Here is a 21,983-nt window from a genome sequence, read left to right as displayed (position 1 = left end):
GTCAGGTCTGGAGATTACCATATAGACCTTTTTATCTGGAGAAAATATGAGATAGATTTGCTTGCATTGCATGAAAGAAAGTGCACCTGAAAAAAAGGCTGACAGTCTTGTCACAGAACGGAGGGAAGAAAATTCACCATCAAAATCAGCTGGTCGTGTTTGCCAAGGGCCGAAGTCGAGAGCTCGGTGCTAAATGTTGTCATGCTTGGTCGGGAGGTGAAAAGCAGGGTGACAAGCAGCCGAACTTCAAGCATGTGACTTTGTGGACGGACTCTGGTGTGAGCTGAACCTGGTCCAGCTGTTGACTTGCGCGCATCGTTGCCTTTAAGATGCGGCGGACGGAGGCTTGTGCCGCCTAAAGCGACACCATTTTACCAAGCGTCCAGCTCGGCCCGGTTACCCAAGGACCACCCGGTGGTTTTTGTTGTCGACCGTGAGGTAGCGGTGGGTGGTCGTCGGCGGAGCCCCCCCTCCCCCAGCCCGCAAATGTCGGCCGTTATTTGTCGGGAGAGGAGGAGAAGACATCCGTGAGGAGGCAAAGAGTAAATACTTTCCCTTTAAAGCAGAAAGGGACAAGACTTGATCTTTAAAAAAAGGGGAAGAAGAACGGCGAGGGAGGGAGGGACACTTTGAAAAAAGAGAAAGATGTCAGCACGGCCATTCAAACAGCGAGGCGGAGTCATGGATCGCGGCCGACCTGGAGCGTCCTAGTTGGGGGACGAGCTGTACGTGAGGCCGAGGCTTGGATCCCGCGCGAAGGCCTTCCCGGAGCTATCGCTAATAAATGTCTGCTGGCGATCGCTAGCTGCTTTCCATCACATTCCTCCTCTCTCGGGGTTAGTTTCGGCATTGTTTCTAGCATTTGTGACAGTAAACATAAGCAAATCACCTTGCATTTTGTTCAAGTCGTAGTGGAGCTGGAGCAGAAACAATGATTTCAACAATCGACACCCAGCAGAGACATACATAGGAAGACTCCACACCTAACATTTAGAAGTGGAGAAGCCTTTTGGATTAAAGGTGAAACGTCTTCAACAAACAAGAAGAGTCCAGTTGTCTCCATTCAACCTTTCCCAGTAGTAGTAGTTGTAGTAGTACTACTTTTAGTAGTATTTAGTAGTTCCTTGGCTGAGTGAGGCTTCAGCATGGACACATCATGGAGTAATTTCCTCTTTCAGGTGAGAAAGTGTTGTTTGGCTTGCAAGGGCTGGTGGGGGGTCATGCTGGGGTCAGGGTCTGCCCCACCCCCACCCGCCCGTCCTGCTTCTGTTGTACATGATGACATAAATACCTAAATATGACACATCCTGTATTTACCACTAATGACTACCTAGATGTCTTCTACTAAACTAACAAAAGGGACAATGATGATGTTGAAGTTAGATCGCTGTTTTTTTTAATGTATGATATTATTATTCATTTTGTTATGCACATGAAATCCAAAACTTGTCTTTTAGACGCCAGCCACTCCGGGCCAGCAGGAGGCGCCGCTGCAGTCGGAGCTTCTGCCCGAGCTGAGCGGCGAGGCCGAGGCAAGTCCTTTGGCGGACCATATGACCACGCCGCCGTCCACCGTGGACACCGCCGCCCTGAGCGAGGAGCCACTTCCTGGTGAGGGAGGCCCTCGGTGTCCAAAGTGTGTTTTACAAAGTGTCACCTTTGACCTCTTCCTGTGTCACCCACCAGTCAAAGAGCCGCCCAAAGCCACACGCCCCGCCCACATATGCGCCACCTGCAGCAAGGAGTTCAAGAACAGCTACAACCTGCGGCGCCACCAGTCGGTCCACACGGGCATCAAGATGAAGGATCGCGCCCGCGACAAGGAGGAGGGGGGTAGGGTGGTCCAGAAGCAGACGGTCCCTCTGTCCCTCCTGCAGCTGACCCTGCCCCCGCAGCATCCGCCCCCCCTGCCCGCACCCGCGTCCCCTGCTGCCCCTGACTCCCTGCCCCAGCCTGGCCAGTCGGTGTCCGTGTCCATCGCCCCAGTGGGCATGAGTGTGGCCATGGCGCCTCAACCCATCCAGGCAGCGGTGGTGGTGGTGGGCTCTGTGGAGCAGGTGAGTGTCCGGATCCTCCTTCTAGAACCCCACTGAAAGACGGAAGCGGGAAAATGTGTTTGTGTCCCACCGCAGAACCCCAACCCCGGCCCCAACACCAACCAGGTGCGCAAGAACCACGCCTGCGAGGCCTGCGGGAAAGCCTTCCGAGACGTGTACCACCTGAACCGCCACCGGCTGTCCCACTCGGACGAGAAGCCGTACTCCTGTCCCGTCTGCCAGCAGCGCTTCAAGAGGAAAGACAGGATGAGCTACCACGTGCGCTCGCACCAGGGTGGCGTGGAGAAACCGTACGTCTGCCCTCACTGCGCCAAGGCCTTCTCCCGGTAGGACACCTTCTGCCCACTAGGGGGCGTCCCCATCATGCTGGAATACTTGCATCAGTGCACTTCATTAAGTATGCTAAATACATGCAATTCCTGAGTGTCATGGTGTCATTTTACATCAGTTTCCCACAGGACCACAATCTATCTCTGGGTGGGGGGGTGTAGATGATGTAATCATCTAATTTGCATACTTGGTCATGACGCATGTGTGTCATTTTTCCAAGCTCCATTCACAGACAGTCCCGTAAAATGTGTTTATGAGCGAGGGCCAGCAGGTAGCGCCAAATCTCCCGCCACAAATGCATTTGTGCAAATTAATGAATGCATGGCAATCTTTACTTCCAGCCCCTTGTTGAATATTTAAAATGTTTGTTTTCAGACCGGACCACCTCAACAGTCACGTGCGGCAGGTTCACTCCACCGAGAGGCCGTTCAAGTGCACGGTAACGACTCACGAGGCTCTGGCCCCGCCCACGCTCGTACACGCCTAATCGGCCCGGTCTTGTGCTCGTCCACAGACGTGCACGTCGGCGTTCGCCACGCGGGATCGTCTGCGGGCTCATCTGATTCGCCACGAGGAGAAGGTTCCGTGTCACATCTGCGGGAAGCTCCTGTCCGCCGCCTACATCAGCGACCACATGAGAGTCCACAACCAATCACAGCACCACTCCTGCCACCTCTGCAACCGCAGTAAGCCCCTCCCGCTTGACACCTCCCACCGCCTGTGTGACGTGTCCAGCTGATGATGTTTTTCTGGCAGGCTTCACCACGCTCACCTATCTGCGCGTACATGCTCAGAAGCACCACGGTCAGGAGTGGAAGGAGAGCGGCGGCGCACGCGGAGGCTTCGGGGGGGCGGGACCCGGTGGTGTGCTGCTGTGCCAGCTGTGCGGCGTGCAGTGCAAGACTACCACGCAGCTGCAGGGCCACATGGGCACCCATGCCAACCAAGTGGACCCCGAACCAGCAGGCGCAGATCCCGCTGTGGCCATCAGTGTGTCGGGCGGGGCGGTGGGTCTGATGGTGACTGACTGCTCCGGCATCGCCCCCCAGGCGCACAGTTAGCGCGTGACCACGTGAGACGTTTGATCAGGATGACTTCATGACGACATCGTCAACGTGTGATGATTGCGTCATGTCAACTAAAGACATTTGTCTCTTTTGAGGAAGAGCGTGCTGTTCCTCATCATTGATGTTAGCATGTGTACATATGTCGTAGCATGTGTAAATAGACTTTTTCAACATTGAATGTTCTTCTTCTGATGCTCTCATTTCCATGTGTAGCTCCCTTGGTGATTCTGTGGCTGTGCATATTGATTGCTACTGTATTAAATGCAGCACCGTGCATGACTGGATTGGGCAAGTGGAAGCTAAGCTAGTGTTAGCTTTGTTTACAGTTCCGCCCCTCCCCCACACGGCTCCTGCTCCTCCTCCTCCTCGGACGACAGCAGGCAACATCTAACATCTCACCACCAGGCTGCAGCTGCAACGAGGGGGTGCGTTCACCAAATATCGTCGTCGTCTTGGACAACATTCGAGCAAGAAATTGAACAATCTGTTCGACGCACATGAAGGAGTCATGTCTAGCTAGCGAGCGGAGAGAAGCTAGCTGCGGCTAGCTGGTCGCCGACGAGCGTCGAACTCTTTTTTTTTTTTAATCATTTTGTCTTTCTTTCTCTAAACTCTGCATTGTGTAATGTGGCGTGGGCTTGAGTTGGTTAGTGTGTGAGTTGGTTGATGTAGTTATGGGGGGGATGTGTTGTTGTGGAAGTATGTAGGTCAGTGTAGCTGAGCGATGCTAGTATGTGGGTCACACTGCTTGCTAGCTAACAGCTGGTTAGCACAGCTAGCTCATGGCTTGTGGTAGAAGTTAGGATATACGCTATGTTCGCCAGCACATTCTTTAGTTGTACTGCTTTTAAGTCGTCGTGTACCGTGTAACGTTGCTGCTGCTGCATTCGTGGTGGTTTGTTTGAAGCTGGATGCATTTAGCTAGCAGATAGCAGGCTACAAACAAAGGTAGCTGCTTCTGAAAGTCATCATTCTTTAAATGTGAGATCAAATCTTTGCACATTTTCAACACGGTCCACATGCTCGGATCATGTTCAGCTTAGAGCCGCGTCCCCCCCGCGTCTAGCCGGCCAGCAGCAGCAGACCACCGGCCCTGAGGGTCTCAGGATGGCCTTTCACGGCGCAGGCCGTCAGACGGTTTGTGGCGACTTGTTCTCAGCCTCCGACTTGGGCCACAAGTACTTCTACGTCAACTCAGCGTGCGGAGCTCCCCCCACGGGCCTCGGCGCCACCCCGTGTGTGAGCGGACACCCTGCCCCGGCCGGGACCCCCAGACACCCCACCGCTCTGGCAGGGAGCACCGGCGGTGGAGCCGCCGTGCCTCAACCGTACAGCAACCCGGCAAGCGAGGTACCCAGCCCCGCAGAGATGGAGCCCGACCGACCCATAGGCTATGGCGCCTTTGGTGTGGTGTGGTAGGAATACTATTCATTATGAAGATGCTCTGTGTTCCTCTGGAGGCCACAGTGTGTGTGCGTGTGCGCGTGCAGGTCGGTGACGGACCCTCGCGATGGACGCAAGGTGGCGCTGAAGAAGATGCCCAACGTCTTCCAGAACCTGGTGTCGTGTAAAAGAGTGTTCCGGGAGCTTCGCATGTTGTGCTTCTTCAAACATGACAATGTAATATGACCTTTGACCCCACCCCGTGTGGCCATCACATACCTGATGGTGTGTTTGTGTCCCTCAGGTCTTGTCAGCGTTGGACATTCTGCAGCCGCCGCAGATAGACTGCTTTGAGGAAATGTATCCTTCTCCTACGCCTAACTCCTTCCTTCCTTTCCTACTCTTGGTGAGCGCGTAACGTGTGGTTGGGGCGGAGCTTATAGTCCTTGACAGGACGTGCAGATACGTGATCACGGAGCTGATGCAGAGCGACCTTCACAAGGTCATCGTGTCTCCTCAGCCGCTGACCACCGACCACATCAAAGTCTTTCTCTACCAGATCCTTCGAGGTGAGCTTGCTCCTCCAGTGCCCCCTCTTGTTCAGACCTGTGATTGACAGCTGTCACTGTCAGGCCTCAAGTACCTTCACTCTGCTGGGATCCTCCACCGTGACATCAAGCCTGGAAACCTCCTGGTCAACAGCAACTGCCTGCTCAAGGTACACGCACGCACGCACTCCTAGGCTCCAAGGTGGTCCGGAACCTTCTTCTGCTCTGCCTAGATTTGTGATTTCGGGCTTGCTCGGGTGGAGGAGCCCGACCCCTCACGTCACATGACCCAGGAAGTGGTGACGCAGTACTACAGAGCGCCCGAGGTGCTGATGGGCTGCCGCCATTATGGCTCTGCCATCGATGTGTGGTCGGTGGGCTGCATCTTCGCAGAGCTGCTGGGGCGCCGCATCCTCTTCCAGGCTCAGAGCCCCATCCAGCAGGTGAGCACCAGCACCCCCACCTTCCACCACCCTGACCCCACACCCCTCTATCTTTATCTCACGCTCTCTCTTCCCCTCCTCTATCTCTATTTCTCTCTCTTCCCCCACTCTCTTTCTTCCTCTCTCTTTCCTCCTGTCTCTCTCTTCGCCCCTCTTTCTCTCCCTCCCTCTCTCTTGCCTCCTCTATATCCCCCCCCATTAGCTGGATCTGATAACGGACCTGCTGGGAACGCCGCCACTGTCTGCGCTAGCGTCTGCCTGCGAGGGGGCCAGGGCCCACATCCTGCGTGGACCGCACAAGCCGGTACGCTATGACCCGCCTCCTCTACAATGTTAACGTGCTGTCTTACAGTGTGTGTGTGTGTGTGTGTGTGTGTGTGTGTGTGTGTGTGCGTGCAGCCGTCGTTGTCGGTGCTGTACATGCTGTCAGATGGCGCAACTCACGAGGCCGTGCATCTGCTCTGCCGCATGCTCGTCTTTGACCCGGTAAGTACCGAGTGCCACTTCTGGCCCTTCAGCATTCCGGCGGGCGACGCCTCATCTGCCTTTTCCCCGACAGGCCAAGCGTATTTCTGGCGGTGATGCACTGTCTCACCCATACCTGGACGAAGGCCGCCTGCGCTACCACACGTGCATGTGCCAGTGCTGCTACTCCGTGCCCAGCGGGCGCGTCTACACACGAGACTTTGAGCCAGCGGCCGAGCGTCCGTTCAGCCACAGCTACGAGAACAGCCTGCTGTCCGTGTGGCAGGGCAAAGGTACGGCCCCGACCCCCCGCTTCTCCAGCCACGCTTCCACGCACTGGCATGTGACTGCCGTGTTTTTCTCCTCAGAGCTCATCCATCGCTTCATCACCGAGCACCAGCAGGGCAAGCGGGTGCCGCTGTGCATCAACCCTCAGAGCGCCGCCTTCAAGACCTTCATCAGGTGAGAACCCTGCCCACTGACGCCGCCTTCCCTCGTCTTGATGCAGTGCGTCTTGCGTTCGCAGGTCCACCGCCTGGCACTCGTCCAAGGTGTCCCGCAAGGAGGAGAGATGAACGCCTCCTCGCCATCGCCACAGGAGGACCACCACACACCTTTTGTCCACTTCCTGTGCAGAAACGTGGGCGGGAGCCCACTGCGGCCTTGCAGGTGCTGATTGTAAAGAAAATAGAAAGACGAGAAAAAGTAGAATAGTTGTTGCTTCGTCATTCCGCACATGTAGCAGCCTTGAGCGCCCCTGGTGTCCATGCCGCTCAGCAGCAGCAGCAGAAGATTCTGGGAAAATTAACTTGTTCATTCCTCTTTGGCACGTTTTTATTTTGAAAGTTGTGACAGGAAGTGTGATGGCACAGTGTTTTAATCCTTAATTTATTGTGCAAGACTCTGCCTCCATGATGGCGCTCGCGAACAAACGCTGAGCGGAGCGCCCACACATTTTAAGACCTACCCACTCAAACCCCCTTTTCCCTCCCCATGCTACTTCCTGGTCCTTCCCGTCCACCCCCACACCCCCCGCAGTGGGCTTGGCGGCGTGCTGCTGTTTTTTTGTCGCCACTTCCTGTCTGTGGAGGCTGGATGATGACGAGTGCTAGCGTTGGTTCTGGTTCTGATGCTCACCTCCCAGAGAGGTTTCAACTTCCTGCTCTTGTTCTATCAGAACAAGTGGTGGTTCTTGAAATGTACTGAGACAGGCAAGCACCGGCGGTGCATTCAAGGACACGTTGTTTGGGTCTTTCAAGACTCAGCAGTTCCAGAGGTCCCGCGTGGTTCGGTCCTTCTTGACTGTAGGAACTCTTGCCAGGAATTTTCTGGGATCTCAGGAACTTTTCACGGTCAAGCATTGCCATGACGAGCTGACTTCTTGCTGCGGTTGTACTTCACCTGCACCTCCAGCAGGCGGCGCCACACAAGGCTTTTATTTATTCTGAGCTTGGGACTTGTTTTACTTTAGCGGGTTTTCTTTGGACTTGACAACCAGAACACCTCGTTAGTCTCACGGCTTTTTTTCCCCCCCCTTCACCGTCACTGAGGTCACGTGACATTGGATCACTCCGGGCCATTTATTAGAAACGCCAGCAAGGAGAAGTGTTGCATCAGGTTCCCATTCATTCATTCATGGTGGGCAGCCGCAAATAGATTAGGTACCCTCACTGATAAACACAATAAAAAGGAACTGTGTGTGACAACACTTGTTGTTCCAACTCCGTACACTAGATGGCATCGTATTCAGACTCTGGGGACTTCCTGGTGGGTTTTTTTTAGAAGGTTTCTATTGCTCTTCTTAAGGAGCAGTGAGCAAGACACAGCAACCCCCCCCCCCCCCCCCCCCCCAAAAAAAAAAATCTAAAAACACTCACAGGCGGCTGTCTTGTTTGACATTAAACAAAATCCATAAAGGAGCAACGAGAAAGTTAAATTCTTATCTTAAAATTGTCACTCTCCCACTGCCATGAATAGATTGCAGTCCCGTGGGCAAACACTGAGGCTGGTGTTGCCAATAAATTGGCAAGTCAGGTTGTGCTTCATTATCGTGTTTGTTGATTATTTTGGGAACGTCTCCGCTCTTGTTGGACACACACCCCCACCCCGCTTGACTCCCTCGGCTCTCATCGTCTTTAGCAATTAGCCTCGTTTGCTCGTTTAAAAAAAAAAACTTGTTTGATGTTTTGATTCTGAAATATGACACTAATGTTTGAAAGTGTTTTAGATAAAAGTTTGAGTTTGTTTTGTTTTTTTTGACTTGACAAATACTTGAATTTCTTAAACTGGTTTGCGTTGTTAAAGTAGAGCGTGATGATGAATAAAACCACACTGGAATAAAACCAGTATGCTCCTCTCTTTCTTACTAGGGCTGTCAAAAGTAGTGCGTTAATGGCCGTAACTAATTTATTTGATGTTTTTAGCATAATTACCGCATGCGCACCATGTCAAGCCACACCTGTTATGACGGCAGATGGCAGCATAGTATAGTGTCCCCACGCAGTCACACAGTCTGACGCTCTTATATAACTTTTATTCTGACCTGAACACATCAACAGCAGTGTAATTCCAACACCAAATAATTTTAATTCCAAAAGCCACTCATCTTTTATTTTGGTAGGTGCAGCAGGAAATGATGTCAGTAACTAAAGAATACATGTGTGCTATCTTTTCGCTTGAGTTAAATTTTAGATATGTACATGTATAAATAAAACCCTGTCATTTATCTTTTTATTCATAAAATACAGTAGAAATTGGCATATTTCACACAGTTACAAATGGTGATTAATCGTGATTAATTTGGTTACAAATTGTAATCATTTGACAGCCCTATTGCTTATACTTTGTCAGCATTGACTGACAGGGGGTGTGGCCAGTCAGGTCTCAACAACTTAAACTGCTTCAGGTAAATTCATGCAAATGAGCCTCTGATTGGGCCCCTCCCCTCAGTGCTCTTCTGACAGGTGGCAGCAGTAAACTCCACCTACCTGATCCAAATCTCAGTGGTGACATCCGCCCCACACACACATGCACAGACACCCATGCAGACATGTTGGCCCTCATGGCTGCGGGCGGCGTCGTCTTCCCGGGACTTTTTGTGCTTTCAAGACTGGGTCTGAGGTTTCTGATGGGATGGAGCGAGGCCGACGCCACCATCGTGTCAGTGCGGTGAGAACGTGCACGCACACACACACACAGTAGTGGTAGCAGGAAGTCCATGTCAAAAATGCTGAGTTGTCTAGGCTGTCAATCATCTTGTGTCCCTCCCGCTGTCCCCGCCATGCTGACGTCACACTGGTCTCCACAGTGGCGTGTCGTCCGTGCAGGCCGCTATGGCGTCGGCAGCGGGATGCATCATCGCCTCGTCTTGCCAGGACGTCATGGAGGACAAGTGAGAGCCAAACGCAGCACCGCCCCCTCTCCCCCATCATGTAATCTAATTAACTTTCTAGCTATTTGTGTCTCTCACTAATCCCAACCCCCACCCCAGCGAGGAGGCCGCTGGTGTCACCTTCGGTTTACAGTCAAATGAGTTAGCAAAGGAGTCACAAATGTGCATCAGGAAAAGTATTAACACTTGACATCCCATAATCACAACATCAAGTAATGTATTAGACATGATACAATAAGTATTCACAGTGCTTTCACACATTTGATGTTCTAGTTTTATTGCAAAATGGATGAAATAGATTTTTCTCCTAAAAAATTGTACACCTGACATGCCATCATCACAACATCAAGGAACGTACACGAAGTAACATGACACATGCATAAGTATTCACAGGCTTTGCCATAAAGCTGCAAAAGGGAGCTCTGTTTCCACTGCTGGTTCTTGAGACGTTACTACAGCTTCATTGAAGTCCAGCTGGCTTAACTTGAGCAAGCATGAAGACGGAGGAAACGTCTGTAGACCTCAGAGACAGGATAGCCTCCAGTCAAATGTGTGGAAGGGTTCTGAAACCTTTCTGCTTGCTTTGAAGGTCCAATGAGCACAGCGGCCTCCATCGTCCTGAATGGAGCAAGTTCACAACTATTGGGACTCTTTTCTAGAAGTGTGGAGAGGAGAAGCTTCCAAAAGAACCAAGCATTCTGCAGCAATCCACCAATCAGGCCCGGATGGTAGAGTGTACAGAGGGAAGCACTCCTTCACAAAAGACACCTGGCAACCCACCTGCAGGACTTTCAGACCATGGGAAACTAAATTCTCTGCTCTTATGAGACAAAGATTGAAGTGTTTGGTGGACAACAGTGAAGCGTGGTGGCATCACCAATGGTGTGGAGATGTTGCTCAGGGACTGGGAGACTAGTCAGGATGGAAGGAAGAATCTCAAAGAACTGCCTTTGACTCTGAATGTCCTTGAGTGGACCAATCAGAACCCAGGCCTGAAGACTGAACATCAGTATAGCTTTTCAGCCACCCTGAGGGAGCTTGAGAATAGGATCTGCAATGAATGAATGAATGAGTGAAAGGCCAAGGAGACTGCAGCCAGTCAATCATATTCATAAAGACACGGCTGTGAATACTTACGCACCTGGCAATATCATCTAGTGCTTTATTTGGAATCCATTTTGGAGTGTAAATAGTGATAAAATAAAAAGTAGTGAAGTGCTGCGAGTACTTCCTGGTTGGTTGTATCTGCTGCCTGATTGGCTCACCATGCAGGCCACAGGCACCAAGCGCAGGCGTGCCTAATGAAGTGGCAATCTGCTCCCCGCAGGCACTGGCTGACGGAGGCCTATGTCAGCTTTGCGGCGCCGTACTTCGTGTACGACATGTATGCCATGTTCCTGTGCCACTGCCACCAGCGGCGCCAGCAGGGGGACACGCACGTGGCGGCCTTCGTACGCAGAGAGATGCTGATGGTGCTGCATCACGCCTTCATGGTGCTCTTCTGCCTGCCCGCCTCCCTGGTAACTGTGGCAACCACCCTCCACTCACCTGTCAATTACAGGGCCCTCAGTGTGTGTGTGTGTGTGTGTCTCAGGTGTGGAGGCGGGGCAAAGGAGATTACTTCCAGGGTGTTTTGTTGCTGGCCGAGCTCAGCACGCCGTTTGTGAGTCTGGCCAAAGTTCTGATGCAGGTAAGCCCTCCAGCTCATCCCACCGTCCGTCATTTTGATTGACAGCTGTCTCCTGGCGTCAGCTGGAGAAGGAGCACACGCTGCTGTACAAAGTCAACGGCGTGCTGACGCTGCTTGTCTTCTTCGCCTGCCGGGTGGCGCTCTTTCCCTATTTGTACCTGGCCTACAGCAGGTGAGCCCCCACCCCCACCCCCACCCCAGCTCCTATTGGCTCTGTGACCATGGCACCCTCTGCCTGGTCTTGCAGGTACGCGTCCATGTCCGTGCACCAGGCGGTGCTGGAGGCCCCGTGGCAGTGCAACGTGGGCGCCGCCCTGCTGTGGCCCCTGCAAGTCTACTGGATGGCGCTCATGTGCAGGCGCGCATTCCGCCTCCTCACGGGACGCTCACACACCAAGGTCAAGAAGACACCGTGAAGGTCAACCTTTACTCCGCCACTCAGCTTTTATTTTGGTAGGTGCAACAGGAAATGATGTCACTGACTAAAGAAATGATCATGAGAGAAGGCACCAAAGGTCAGAGGTCAGTCTGCCGTCTTCTTCTTCTGTGGTTTTCTCCTCCACACTTCCTGACCACTGATGAAGGTGGCCTTCACGCCCAAAGACTCGTCCAGCAACACCACGTCTGCACCGACAACATCCATCAGTTCTTCACCCAATCACCTCTATTGATCCATCAGTCATGTCTATTCATCAGTCATGTCTATTCATCAGTCAATCACCTCTATTGATCCTTCAGTGATGTCTATTCATCAGTCAATCACCTCTATTGATCCATCAGTCATGTCTATTCATTAACCAATTGCCTCTATTGATCCATCAGTCATGTCTATTCATCAGTCAATCGCATGTATTGATCAGTGACTGGGAAACCAATCATACCTGCATGGGAGCCAAAGTCCAGGGTTCCTTTCTGGTGGCTGATTCCTAACAGCTGAGCAGGATGAAGTGATGCTGCTTCTAAAGCTTCCTCCACACTGCAGCCTACACACAAACACACACACATGGACATACACATGAACACTTCCCCTTGCTTCCTTGTTTCCTTGCCTGTCAGCTGACCTGAGACGTGTTTGAAGTGGCGCACACACATGTCCATGGTGGCTATGCTGCCGCTCAGCGTCTGTGTGCCTTCCAGACGAGGAGGGGAAGAAGAAGAACATCTTTCATCACGTACAACAAGAAGGGAGGGGTTGGGGGCAGGGTCACTGGAGGCGGGGCAAGCAGACCTTCCACGTAGGCGTGCAGACCCTGGATCTGGATGACCTGCTGGCCCAGCGTGTGGCGACCCGGAGGAAGGCCCATGGCGGCGATGGCGTCCGTCACCAACACCAAACCTGCAAACACACCGTCAGTGACCCCGAACATGCGGAACCTTTCACCTTGTGACCCCACCTGCCGGGTGTGCGCGGTGGGCGATGCGCAGCGCGGCGGGATGGGTGTGGATCCCGTCAGCAATCATCCCGTAAAACACACTCCTTCCTTCTGGAATTCGGTCGCTGGTCAGCAGGCCCACAATGCCCGGGTCTCGATGGTGGAACTGAACCACATGACAGGAAGTTAGCATCGGCCAGTGACGTGTCGGGGCGGGGGCGGGACCTACGGGCAGCATGGCGTTGAAGAGGTGGGTGATGAATGAGGCGCCGTGCTGAACCGCCTCCTCCGCTTGGGACAAGTTGGCCACGGAATGTCCTGCAGGAACGCCAGCATGAGTGTGTGCACGTAGTGTGAGGATGGCGTGAGTGTGAACGCACCTAGCGACACGGTCACACCCCTACGGCAGAGCTCCTTGACCGCCATTTGGCTGCCCTCCAGCTCGGGAGCCAGCGTCACCATAGCGACGTTGTCCAGACTTCCGTAGACTTGGGTCAGGTCTGCCGGGCCTCCGGAGCGGAACGTTCGCAGGAAGCGCTCGGGATGGGCGCCCTTCTTCTCCAGGCTGATGAAGGGACCCTCCAGGTGGACCCCTCACCCACACAGTAAACATTACTACTGAAGGACGTGTCCTGCCGCCGCCAACGTGTCACCTCACCTAGAACGCCTGCACCGTGCCCACCGCCATCATCAACTTTGACCTGAGGCAGAACCTGAAAGAGGTTTTTCACAAATGTGAGCCTGCTGGGCCTTAACAAGGAGGGGGGCACCGACCTTGTGGTAGACGTCCATGGGGGACGTGACCAGCGTGGGGCAGAAGGACGTGACGCCATGCTCCAGAATCTTCTGGGCCACCAAGGACACACCGGCAGAGACATCCTCAGAGGCCTGAGAGAAGTCGACGCCATAACCTCCTGGAGGGAAAACACGCACTTGTCACACACACACACACACACACACACGAGAGCACCAGCTGCTCGCGGCCTGCACCGTTGATCTGGACATCGATGAAGCCCGGAGCCACGATGCTGCCCTCACAGTCTACTTGCTCATCAGCGTACGCCTTCTCATCAAAAAACAGCTTCTCAGGATCCAGAATCTTCCCTTCACGCACCCACAGGTCCTCCCTGCACGCGCGCGCACACACACACACACGCACATAAGCCGTGCGCATCAGCTGCAGACGTGCACACGCTGGCATCACCTCTGCAGTCGGTGGTCTCTGAGGATCCGGCAGTTGACCAGCTGAGTGATGGGGGCGTCCGACACGGACTTGTTGGACGGCATCTTGCACTGAAAAACACATCCGAGAAGATCATCTTCTCTTTTTGGAGTCTGTGTAACCTTTTTGCTAAGTTTGTTACGTTATCTTATCACGGAAAGACTTTGACCTCTGATCTTCATGCATCGTCATGTCATCTTGAAGGAAATCAGCATGAAATCACATTTTCAACACACATACAGTGGCTTGAAAAAGTATTCATACCCCTTGAACTTTCCCACATTTTGTCACGTTCCAACCATAAACATAAATATATTTTATTGGCATTTTAGATGAAAGATCAACACAAAGCGACACACAATTGTGAAGTAGAAGGAAAATTGTACATGACTTTAAAATTTTTTTAAAAATAAAAAACTGAAAAATGTGGCGTGCAAAAGTATTCAGCCCCCTTTTCTCTGAGTGTAACCAGTTGCCTTCAGAGGTTGCCTGATGATTGCTGAATGAGCAGCTGTTGACCTAATGATCAAATGGAGTCCACCTGTGTGTAATCTAACCTTAGTATAAATACAGGTGTTCTGTGACGGCCTCAGAGGTTTGCTAAGAGGACACTGGTCAGTGAACAGCATCAGGAAGTCCAAGGAACACACTAAACAGGTCAGGGATAAAGTTGTGGAGAAGTTTAAAGCAGGGTTAGGTTATAAAAAGATTTCCCAAGCTTTGAACATCTCACGGAGCACTGTTCAATCCATCATCAAGAAATGGAAAGGGTATGGCACAACTGCAAACCTACCAAGACATGGCCGTCCACCGAAACTTACATGCCCAAGAAGGAGAGCACTGACCAGAGATGCAGCCAAGATGCCCACGGTAACTCTGGAGGCGCTGCAGAGATCCACAGCTCAGGTGGGGGAGTCTGTCCATAGGACAACAATTAGTCGTGCACTGCACAAATCTGGCCTTTATGGAAGAGTGGCAAGAAGAAAGCCATTGTTGAAAGAAAGCCATAAGAAGTCTCGTTTGCAGTTTGCCAGAAGCCATGTGGGGGACACAGCAAACGTGTGGAAGAAGGTGCTGTGGTCAGATGAGACCAAAGTGGAACTTTTTGGCCTAACTGCAGAACGTTATGTGTGGTGGAAACCTAACACTGCACATGACTCTCAACACACCATCCCCACTGTCAAACATGGTGGTGGCAGCATCATGTTGTGGGGCTGCTTTTCTTCAGCAGGGACAGGGAAGCTGGTCAGAGTTGATGGGAAGATGGATGGAGCCAAATACAGGACAATCTTGGAAGAAAACCTGCTGGAATCTGCAAAAGACTTGAGAATGGGGCAGAGGTTCACCTTCCAGCAGGACAACGACCCTCAACATAAAGCCAGAGCTACAATGGAATGGTTTCAAACAAAACACATTCCTGTGTTAGAATGGCCCAGTCAAAGTCCAGACCTAAATCCAATCGAGAATCTGTGGCAAGATCTGAAAACTGCTGTTCACAAACGCTCTCCATCTAATCTTGCTGAGTTTGAGCTGTTCTGCAAAGAAGAATGGGCAAAAATTCCAGTCTCGAGATGTGCAAAGCTGGTAGAGACATACCCCAAAAGACTTGCAGCTGTAATTTCAGCGAGAGGTGGTTCCACCAAGTATTGACACTGGGGGGCTGAATACTTTTGCACGCCACATTTTTCAGTTTTTTTATTTTTAAAAAAATTTGAAAGTCATGTACAATTTTCCTTCTACTTCACAATTGTGTGTCGCTTTGTGTTGATCTTTCATCTAAAATGCCAATAAAATATATTTGTTTGTGGTCGGAACGTGACAAAATGTGGGAAAGTTCAAGGGGTATGAATAATTTTTCAAGCCACTGTACTAGCAGCCCTTGCTAGCTCAGTCCGTTAGCTGGAAACTGCGATGTGGAAGTTGGCACTTTAGTCGTCCTGGCTGTGGTGTGATTTAAAAAAAAATTCCAAGGAGGAGAAGACACATGACAAAGAACTAGTCTGCTCGGCTGATGCACAATGTAAAAAATACAACCATCTTTTCACTAAAATTGCAGCTTTTGTCAAAGTTGTTCCCTCGTCTTAAAGGAAACAGGCGGGGTTGGCTTCCTAAAACTGTCTTTTCTGTCAACGGAGTTCTGTGACATGTCACTCCAAACCTACCTTACGTCTTTTTAGCGCTCTGAGATAAAAAAAAAAACAGGTCTTTAAAAAAATATCTCTTAAATTGGCTGCTGCTTGTCAAGCAGCCAGGCGACAGGACTTTGTCGGAAACGACTGCAGTCATGTGACCGTCAGCTGACAAAAACAACGTTTCAGTCAAAATTTGTGTTTTTTTGTACGCTTATAACTTATTATGTAAATTAGTCAAATGTATGTCAAAGAAATGAAGTGAAACTGATTAAATTATCGTTGTTCAAACAGAGACGTTTTTTTTTTTCAACAGCCGCTACGCTAACGTCCCCTCCGGGTCCTAACGCCAGTCAAATGCAGTACCAAACGATAGCAGCAGAGGACGCCAGAACGCAACACAAAACCTGATTTGAAATTGTTAACGTTTATACGTTGAGAAGATAATAAGTCATTTATTCATGAAGTTAGAAGAATGCAGGAAAAGGTTTGACGTTTTCAACAATGATGTGCTAACTAGCATGTAGAAACAGTCAACAATAATGAACATGTACCTAGCAAAAGTTGGATGTTATTGTAGCCTAACAAAAGTTAGTTTGTGGCCATTATGCTATTCTGTGGTAGCACAATTAGCTTTATCTTCCATAACAGAATAAGTATATTCCAAAAAGATGAGGATGTCCGCCCCCCCCCCCCCCCCCCACACACACACGCAAAGACACCCCCAACAGGCCCGCTGCCCCCTTCTTGTTCCTGAAAGTCAACAATAAAGTTGGTTTCCAGTAAAACAGATGCCTCCCTAAGTAGGGCGCATCGCCATGGAGACCACTAGCAGCCACACTGGCCACCCATGTGGGGGTCTGGTTGGGGGGGTGCTCAAGTAGATGTAAGAGCGTCGCAATATTTTACGCTTCTTCATTGGCCCTTTTGTGAGTGCTGACGTCAGCACACCCACATCGACTCAGCGCCTTTGTGTCCACCATTCACGGATGCTTAACCCCCGTCCCAGCACCCCGGCTGCCCCCAGATCCCCTAATCTGCTGGTGTCACTTGTTGACTCGCTAAACACCCCGCGCCTGACTGACACATCACATGACCTTCAAGTAATCACATTACTTTTTCACCACCTTTGTGACCTTTCTACAATGTCCATCAGTCAGACAGAGGTCAAAGGTTGTCACTCACTGGAGCGTGAAGGGGAGAATGTTCTTCTCACGTGAAAAATGACAAAATCCTGATTTCACCTTCACAAAGTCTGCACTGTGCGGGCTTTACTAGCTGGGGGCGGGGCTTTGCATTCCTCTCACTTAATGACTGTGTGTGTGTGTGTGTGTGTGTGAGCGCTGCTAGTATGCTAACGGACTCGACGCTAATTGAACGCGGAAGTGAAGCCCCGCCCCCTGCACCAGTCAATCATTGGTGCAGCAGTTATTTCATCACATATTAAAGCAGCGTTGCTAAGCAACCGTCCGGGCTTCACGCTCTCCTGCTGGAAGGTTCTGTCAGGCCCAGCGGTGGTCTGCTGATAAAAATGGCCACCATGTGACATCACAAATCAGCCGGCCGTCAGCGAACTCGTCCTGCAACTGCCTGATAACACACACACGCATGCTCTGTGTGTGTGTGAGGTGTGGACCTGGACATGGACTTGGACCCGGACGTGTTCTAGAGGAGCAAACTTCCTGCTGTTCTTCCAAATCCTGCTGAGTCATCGTGGGCCAGGCCCGGGCTTGCCCCGCCAAGGTCACGCTGTGACCACTAGCAACGCGCACGCGTCTCAGTCCAATTTATGCTTGCTTGATCATTTCCTGGCCTGCTTGGTGTCATGTGACCCCTGAGGACGCACGTCAACCCTGACCCTCGTCTTACAGGAAGGACCCTTTGGCTTCCTCCAAGACGCTGCTGGGTGTGGCATTGCCAGACGAGACAGGAAGCCGGCGCCAACTGGAGGCATTGTCTGTCCCCACGTTGCCATGACAACCAAACACCTTCACCCGTCTGTCTTCTTCCTCAACAAACATCTAAGCCTAAGTCTGTCACACATCTTTGTCCATCACCGCCCTCCCAAACAGTTCGTCTCGCCGACGACCAGCCAGCACGCTCACGTGCGCGTTGTTGGCTGAAAGGCCCGGCGTGATGAATAAGAAGCCCCGCCTCCTCCGTTGTTGCCATTGTTTGCTGTTCTTGTCGTTACACCGAGCCGTCACACACACAAACACACACGCACGCACGCACACACACACACAGTGCATACAATGATGTTGACACTTGCAACATGTTTACGCACACACTTGCTCTGTTGTCAGGAACAATTGTGTCAAGCGTTTTGTGCGTGGGTGTGTGTGTAGTTTGCAAACTTTCTCACTGTGGTCATAAATCTGAGGCCCCCCCATGACAGGAGTAGCATCCGTTACCATGGCAACTGGCTTTGTTGTTGCTTCCCAAGCAAGGTTGAGGGTAATCAGATTACTCTTCCTGCATCTGTAAGGCTTGGATTGGTTCCACCGGGTGTCAATCAGCAACACGCTCAGCTCTCATTAGCCCATGCCGGTCATGTGCGTGCGTGGCAGCCATGTTGGCGTGAGCGTGTCATCGGTGGGCTCATCTTACATGCATCATGTTACCACCTCTCTGCGTGGTGTTGGGTGTCCGTTGTGCACGAGTGTCACCTTCCAGCGCTCATCATGTGACCCTAGTAGGGGGTGTGGGGGGGGTCATGCATGTGTGGTCTGTGCTGGTGATATATGGACGCTCACACAAAGACCCCCTCGGCCCCCCATCAGGACCGTCAGCATCCACCAGCAAGAGCGTAAATCTAAAATGTGTGTGTTTGTGTGTGTGTATGTGTTTTGGCCCGGGGGGGGGCTGGTCGGTCCCAGACAAGAAGATGCAGTCAAAGACATTTTTATTGTGTGAAAATAAAAAGAATAAAAGAGGCCATCATGAACTATGACATCATCATACACCTGTCAATCAACATCCAAGTCTTTGACGTCACATGATCCGCCCTCACGGTGCCCTTACACAGGAAGTAGCCGTGTTCATTCGGTGGTAAACAGGAAGTCACTGGAGCGTAGGAACGTCTGTCGGGGTCAAGGTGACCTCATAGGAGGGGGTCACCACGGGGGTCGACGCTGAGGGGGTCAGCGAGGTCAAAGAGCTGCTCCAGGTTGACGGCCGAGTGACACAGGAAGTCTGTGCGCTCTGGCTCCGCCTCTTCCTGCCAGGCGCTCTCTAGGAAGGCGGCGCTGAGGAAGGTCTCCTCGTCCAGGTCCGATGCCCGTTTGCGCTTTTGGGCGTCGTCGCGGGCGGTCGGGTCCTCCTCCTTCATGAGGGGGTCCAGAGCCAGCTGGCCGCTCAGCGCCGAGTCCAGCAGGGCGTCCCAGTCGAAGTCTCCTTTGAGAATGCCGCTCTCCTTTTCTTCCTCTGCAGGGAGCAGGGGGGAGCTGGAGCGGCGGGGGGGCCTACTGGTGCCGTTTCTGCGTGCTGACTTCCTCTTGGAGCCGCCCCTGACAGCGGGCCAGGACCCCAGCATGGTCCCGTCAGCCAGATGAGGGTCCCAGTTGTGGTCCGTGCCTGTGGCCTCCTCAAACTCCCGCAGGAGCCGCTGGGACTCAGCTGGGATGACAGGGGGCCCCCCAGATGGGGAGCTGGCGGATGGAGGTCGCAGGTGGAGTCCCAGCCTGCTCTGCAGCGCCGGGTTGATGCGGACCGGCGGCATGCGGCGCTTCTTGTAGGCGCCGCTCAGGAGGCGCTCTGCATACTGTGGGTCAATCTTCCAGAAGCCGCCCTTCCCCGGCTCGTCTTTCCCGCGCGGAACTTTGATGAAACACTTGTTGAGTGACAGGTTGTGTCTGATGGAATTCTGTAAGCACAAGTAGCCTAGCTTAGCATCATGTTCTCAAAGCAGGAAGTGATCTGCTGACCTTTGTTAAACATTAGCCGCCCCATGGTGGCGCTGCAATAACAACATGGCGTCAATCATTCATCCACAATCTTTCTACTCCTCAGTCACTTGTACACACTGATCCTGTGTGTGTGCGTGCATCTACCTGCCAGGTGGGCTCCGCGTGGCGGAAGTAGCAGAAGTTGTCCGTGATCCACTTGTAGATTCCCGCCAATGTCATCTTGCTTGCGGGACTGGCGTGCATGGCCATGCAGATGAGGTGCGCGTACGAGTACGGCGGCTTGACGCGCGCGTCCGTCTTGTAGTCCACCTCGTCGGGACAGTGCCCGCGGGCCACGATAGCGGGGAGGGGCTGCATCCGGCTGTAGGCCGCCGCGGTGGGCTTCCCGGGCGTCAGCGGTGCCCCCATGGAGGCGGGGTCCGCGGCCAAGGGGGAGGCCGGCGCGTCAGAGCCCAGCTGCCGGTGGCCGAGCAGGCTCTGGGGGACGCTGCCCCCCAGAATGGAGAAGTCCTGCAGCCACTGCAGGCTGGTCAGGCTGTCGTCCAGACTCACGGAACCGGAGCCCTGCACGTCCCGCTCTTCGGCCTGGGCCGCGGCCGCCACCAGCTCCTCCTCCAGCCCGAACGAACCTTCCATGGTGCCACCCCTCCTCCTCCTAGCCCCCCCTTCCACACGCAGCACACAGTCAGTTTCTCTTCACACCTGCGCGCGTGCACGTCCCACTCAGAAGTTTCCAGAAAGCTTCCTGGAAGACAAGAGAAGATCTTTGACTGGCTCTCCAGCGCACTCTCAGCAGCACCATCAAAAACAAGACATATAATTCATAGAAGACATAGGATCATAGAAGACATAGAAGACACGGAATACATGGAACACATAGAATATCTCACCTGCTGTCAGCTCGATCGATGCTCCTGCACCTGTGTGCGTGCGCGTGTGCGTGAGAGAAAGAGTGAAGACAAAGTAAGGACGAAGAAGACTAAAGACAGCAGTCCGGGGGGGGGGACTTTTAATACCTGAGCAGGCAACCATAGAAACGTTACACCCCCTTGTAAACAGCTTCCTGGGCCCCCATTGGCCCGCTCGTTGCCATGGTGACTCATTTTTAATCAGCCTGCAGTCTACCGAACTGACTATGTTGGCTGGTTCTATATCTAACTACACTAGCTCTACATCTGTCTGTCATTGCGGTGGAAGAGGAGATAGATAAAGTTCACATTTCATTGTCAACTACAAGCTAGCTTCAACTAGCTGGCTGTACTTAAACAAAGCAGCTTCAAGTAAACGTAATGTTGTTAAATCATCGCTTAGTCATTACAGACAGCAGCATACAAGTAATAATACATGCAATATGAAGATACTGATGTTGATATAAAAAAATAGTCTGCCGTCAAATAAAAACAGGTAGCTTGTAGTACTCACTACTGGACACACGAGGGCACTACACCACAATTTTTTCTAGAATGCTGTACCACAGATTTTGTTCTGTATAAATGTAGTAGGACTGTTTTATTTATGTAACGAAATGAAGTGATCGTCGCTGCGTTAAAGTGTTGGGACTCCACCCGTTCACAGCGGAAAGTTATAACAAATCAAGCACACCTCAAGTCTCCTCGGACGCCAATCAATAGAATCGGAGCTCTTTTTTCCGGGTAGAACTGGCCAATCAGCAGCGCCCACTCCTCCTCGGCGACAATAAACAGGAAAAAGTTGTTGTTGATTGCGCCAGTCGTGTGCTGGAAGGTACATCTGTTAACAGCAGACAGTTTGTTTTGGCCAAATTGGACGCGCTGAGACACAAGTCCTGGTCAAGCAATTTGTTTGGACGGCTGGATGCGCCGCCGAGCAGGGGAAGCACCATCCCCAGGCTGCCCACCGGCACTTTGAGGTGAGGCTTTGCAGTTAAATGACCACTTTGTGACGACATTGATGACATTTTGATGACAATTTTGTTCACATTTTCAAATGAACGCAATG

At 52.1% G+C, this 21,983-nt stretch overlaps 5 protein-coding genes across 7 annotated transcripts; 3 read left to right on the top strand and 2 right to left on the bottom strand.

The window, feature by feature from the left end:
* Positions 1–207: 207 nt before the first annotated feature.
* On the top strand, positions 208–3,728 carry LOC129171252 (myc-associated zinc finger protein). Its single transcript, XM_054759716.1, has 7 exons — positions 208–1,178; positions 1,458–1,611; positions 1,687–2,057; positions 2,133–2,383; positions 2,763–2,826; positions 2,902–3,073; positions 3,144–3,728. The coding sequence occupies exons 1-7, from the start codon at positions 1,146–1,148 to the stop codon at positions 3,446–3,448; spliced, it is 1,350 nt and encodes a 449-aa protein (XP_054615691.1). The 5' UTR covers positions 208–1,145; the 3' UTR covers positions 3,449–3,728.
* Positions 3,729–3,799: 71 nt separating this feature from the next.
* Positions 3,800–8,633, top strand: nlk1 (nemo-like kinase, type 1). The gene is made up of 11 exons (XM_054759715.1): positions 3,800–4,869; positions 4,945–5,074; positions 5,142–5,197; positions 5,300–5,406; positions 5,470–5,555; positions 5,619–5,828; positions 6,031–6,132; positions 6,228–6,314; positions 6,388–6,586; positions 6,662–6,755; positions 6,820–8,633. The coding sequence occupies exons 1-11, from the start codon at positions 4,562–4,564 to the stop codon at positions 6,866–6,868; spliced, it is 1,428 nt and encodes a 475-aa protein (XP_054615690.1). The 5' UTR covers positions 3,800–4,561; the 3' UTR covers positions 6,869–8,633.
* Positions 8,634–8,829: 196 nt separating this feature from the next.
* On the top strand, positions 8,830–14,689 carry LOC129171254 (ceramide synthase-like). 2 transcript variants are annotated; one of them, XM_054759720.1, is made up of 6 exons: positions 8,830–9,461; positions 9,601–9,684; positions 11,012–11,204; positions 11,279–11,374; positions 11,437–11,546; positions 11,622–14,689. In XM_054759720.1, exons 1-6 carry the CDS (start codon positions 9,343–9,345, stop codon positions 11,788–11,790), a joined length of 771 nt encoding a protein of 256 aa, XP_054615695.1. In that variant the 5' UTR covers positions 8,830–9,342; the 3' UTR covers positions 11,791–14,689. The 2 variants fall into 2 exon arrangements, with proteins under 2 accessions (XP_054615695.1, XP_054615696.1); XM_054759721.1 differs by lacking the exon at positions 9,601–9,684.
* amdhd2 (amidohydrolase domain containing 2) lies at positions 11,793–16,334 on the bottom strand. 2 transcript variants are annotated; one of them, XM_054759718.1, is made up of 12 exons: positions 16,132–16,329; positions 13,952–14,040; positions 13,738–13,874; positions 13,522–13,661; positions 13,406–13,460; positions 13,128–13,340; positions 12,977–13,065; positions 12,769–12,913; positions 12,603–12,710; positions 12,436–12,504; positions 12,256–12,357; positions 11,793–11,998 (listed from the first exon to the last, which is right to left on the bottom strand). In XM_054759718.1, the coding sequence occupies exons 2-12, from the start codon at positions 14,032–14,034 to the stop codon at positions 11,898–11,900; spliced, it is 1,242 nt and encodes a 413-aa protein (XP_054615693.1). In that variant the 5' UTR covers positions 14,035–14,040; positions 16,132–16,329; the 3' UTR covers positions 11,793–11,897. The 2 variants fall into 2 exon arrangements, with proteins under 2 accessions (XP_054615693.1, XP_054615692.1); XM_054759717.1 differs by having other exon boundaries at positions 12,769–13,065; positions 13,738–14,040; positions 16,132–16,334.
* Positions 16,335–18,997: 2,663 nt separating this feature from the next.
* On the bottom strand, positions 18,998–21,940 carry foxj1a (forkhead box J1a). Its single transcript, XM_054759705.1, has 3 exons — positions 20,897–21,940; positions 20,151–20,751; positions 18,998–19,963 (listed from the first exon to the last, which is right to left on the bottom strand). Exons 2-3 carry the CDS (start codon positions 20,640–20,642, stop codon positions 19,202–19,204), a joined length of 1,254 nt encoding a protein of 417 aa, XP_054615680.1. The 5' UTR covers positions 20,643–20,751; positions 20,897–21,940; the 3' UTR covers positions 18,998–19,201.
* Positions 21,941–21,983: the final 43 nt, after the last annotated feature.

This window comes from Dunckerocampus dactyliophorus, chromosome 18, assembly GCF_027744805.1.
Source record: "Dunckerocampus dactyliophorus isolate RoL2022-P2 chromosome 18, RoL_Ddac_1.1, whole genome shotgun sequence".
NCBI classification, from domain to species: domain Eukaryota; kingdom Metazoa; phylum Chordata; class Actinopteri; order Syngnathiformes; family Syngnathidae; genus Dunckerocampus; species Dunckerocampus dactyliophorus.
Note: the sequence above shows the minus strand (reverse complement) of the source record. Positions and strands in the feature narration are given on the sequence as shown.

What these genes read in the sequence shown, in the direction of transcription:
- nlk1 (XM_054759715.1), top strand. Translation starts at nt 4,562, where the DNA reads ATGGCCTTTCACGGCGCAGGCCGTCAGACGGTTTGTGGCGACTTGTTC. An exon ending in GGCGCCTTTGGTGTGGTGTG is followed by an intron (nt 4,870 to 4,944) that starts GTAGGAATACTA and finishes GTGCGCGTGCAG; the next exon opens with GTCGGTGACGGACCCTCGCG. An exon ending in GTCCGTGTGGCAGGGCAAAG is followed by an intron (nt 6,587 to 6,661) that starts GTACGGCCCCGA and finishes TTTTCTCCTCAG; the next exon opens with AGCTCATCCATCGCTTCATC.
- LOC129171254 (XM_054759720.1), top strand. Translation starts at nt 9,343, where the DNA reads ATGTTGGCCCTCATGGCTGCGGGCGGCGTCGTCTTCCCGGGACTTTTT. An exon ending in GCCACCATCGTGTCAGTGCG is followed by an intron (nt 9,462 to 9,600) that starts GTGAGAACGTGC and finishes TGGTCTCCACAG; the next exon opens with TGGCGTGTCGTCCGTGCAGG. An exon ending in TCTGCCTGCCCGCCTCCCTG is followed by an intron (nt 11,205 to 11,278) that starts GTAACTGTGGCA and finishes TGTGTGTCTCAG; the next exon opens with GTGTGGAGGCGGGGCAAAGG.
- amdhd2 (XM_054759717.1), bottom strand. Translation starts at nt 13,948, where the DNA reads ATGCCAGCGTGTGCACGTCTGCAGCTGATGCGCACGGCTTATGTGCGT. An exon ending in TCTGCACGCCTACGTGGAAG is followed by an intron (nt 12,505 to 12,602) that starts GTCTGCTTGCCC and finishes CTCGTCTGGAAG; the next exon opens with GCACACAGACGCTGAGCGGC. An exon ending in CCACTTCAAACACGTCTCAG is followed by an intron (nt 12,358 to 12,435) that starts GTCAGCTGACAG and finishes GTTTGTGTGTAG; the next exon opens with GCTGCAGTGTGGAGGAAGCT.
- foxj1a (XM_054759705.1), bottom strand. Translation starts at nt 20,642, where the DNA reads ATGGAAGGTTCGTTCGGGCTGGAGGAGGAGCTGGTGGCGGCCGCGGCC. An exon ending in ACGCGGAGCCCACCTGGCAG is followed by an intron (nt 19,964 to 20,150) that starts GTAGATGCACGC and finishes TTGTGCTTACAG; the next exon opens with AATTCCATCAGACACAACCT.
- LOC129171252 (XM_054759716.1), top strand. Translation starts at nt 1,146, where the DNA reads ATGGACACATCATGGAGTAATTTCCTCTTTCAG. An exon ending in TGGTGGGCTCTGTGGAGCAG is followed by an intron (nt 2,058 to 2,132) that starts GTGAGTGTCCGG and finishes GTCCCACCGCAG; the next exon opens with AACCCCAACCCCGGCCCCAA. An exon ending in AGAGGCCGTTCAAGTGCACG is followed by an intron (nt 2,827 to 2,901) that starts GTAACGACTCAC and finishes GCTCGTCCACAG; the next exon opens with ACGTGCACGTCGGCGTTCGC.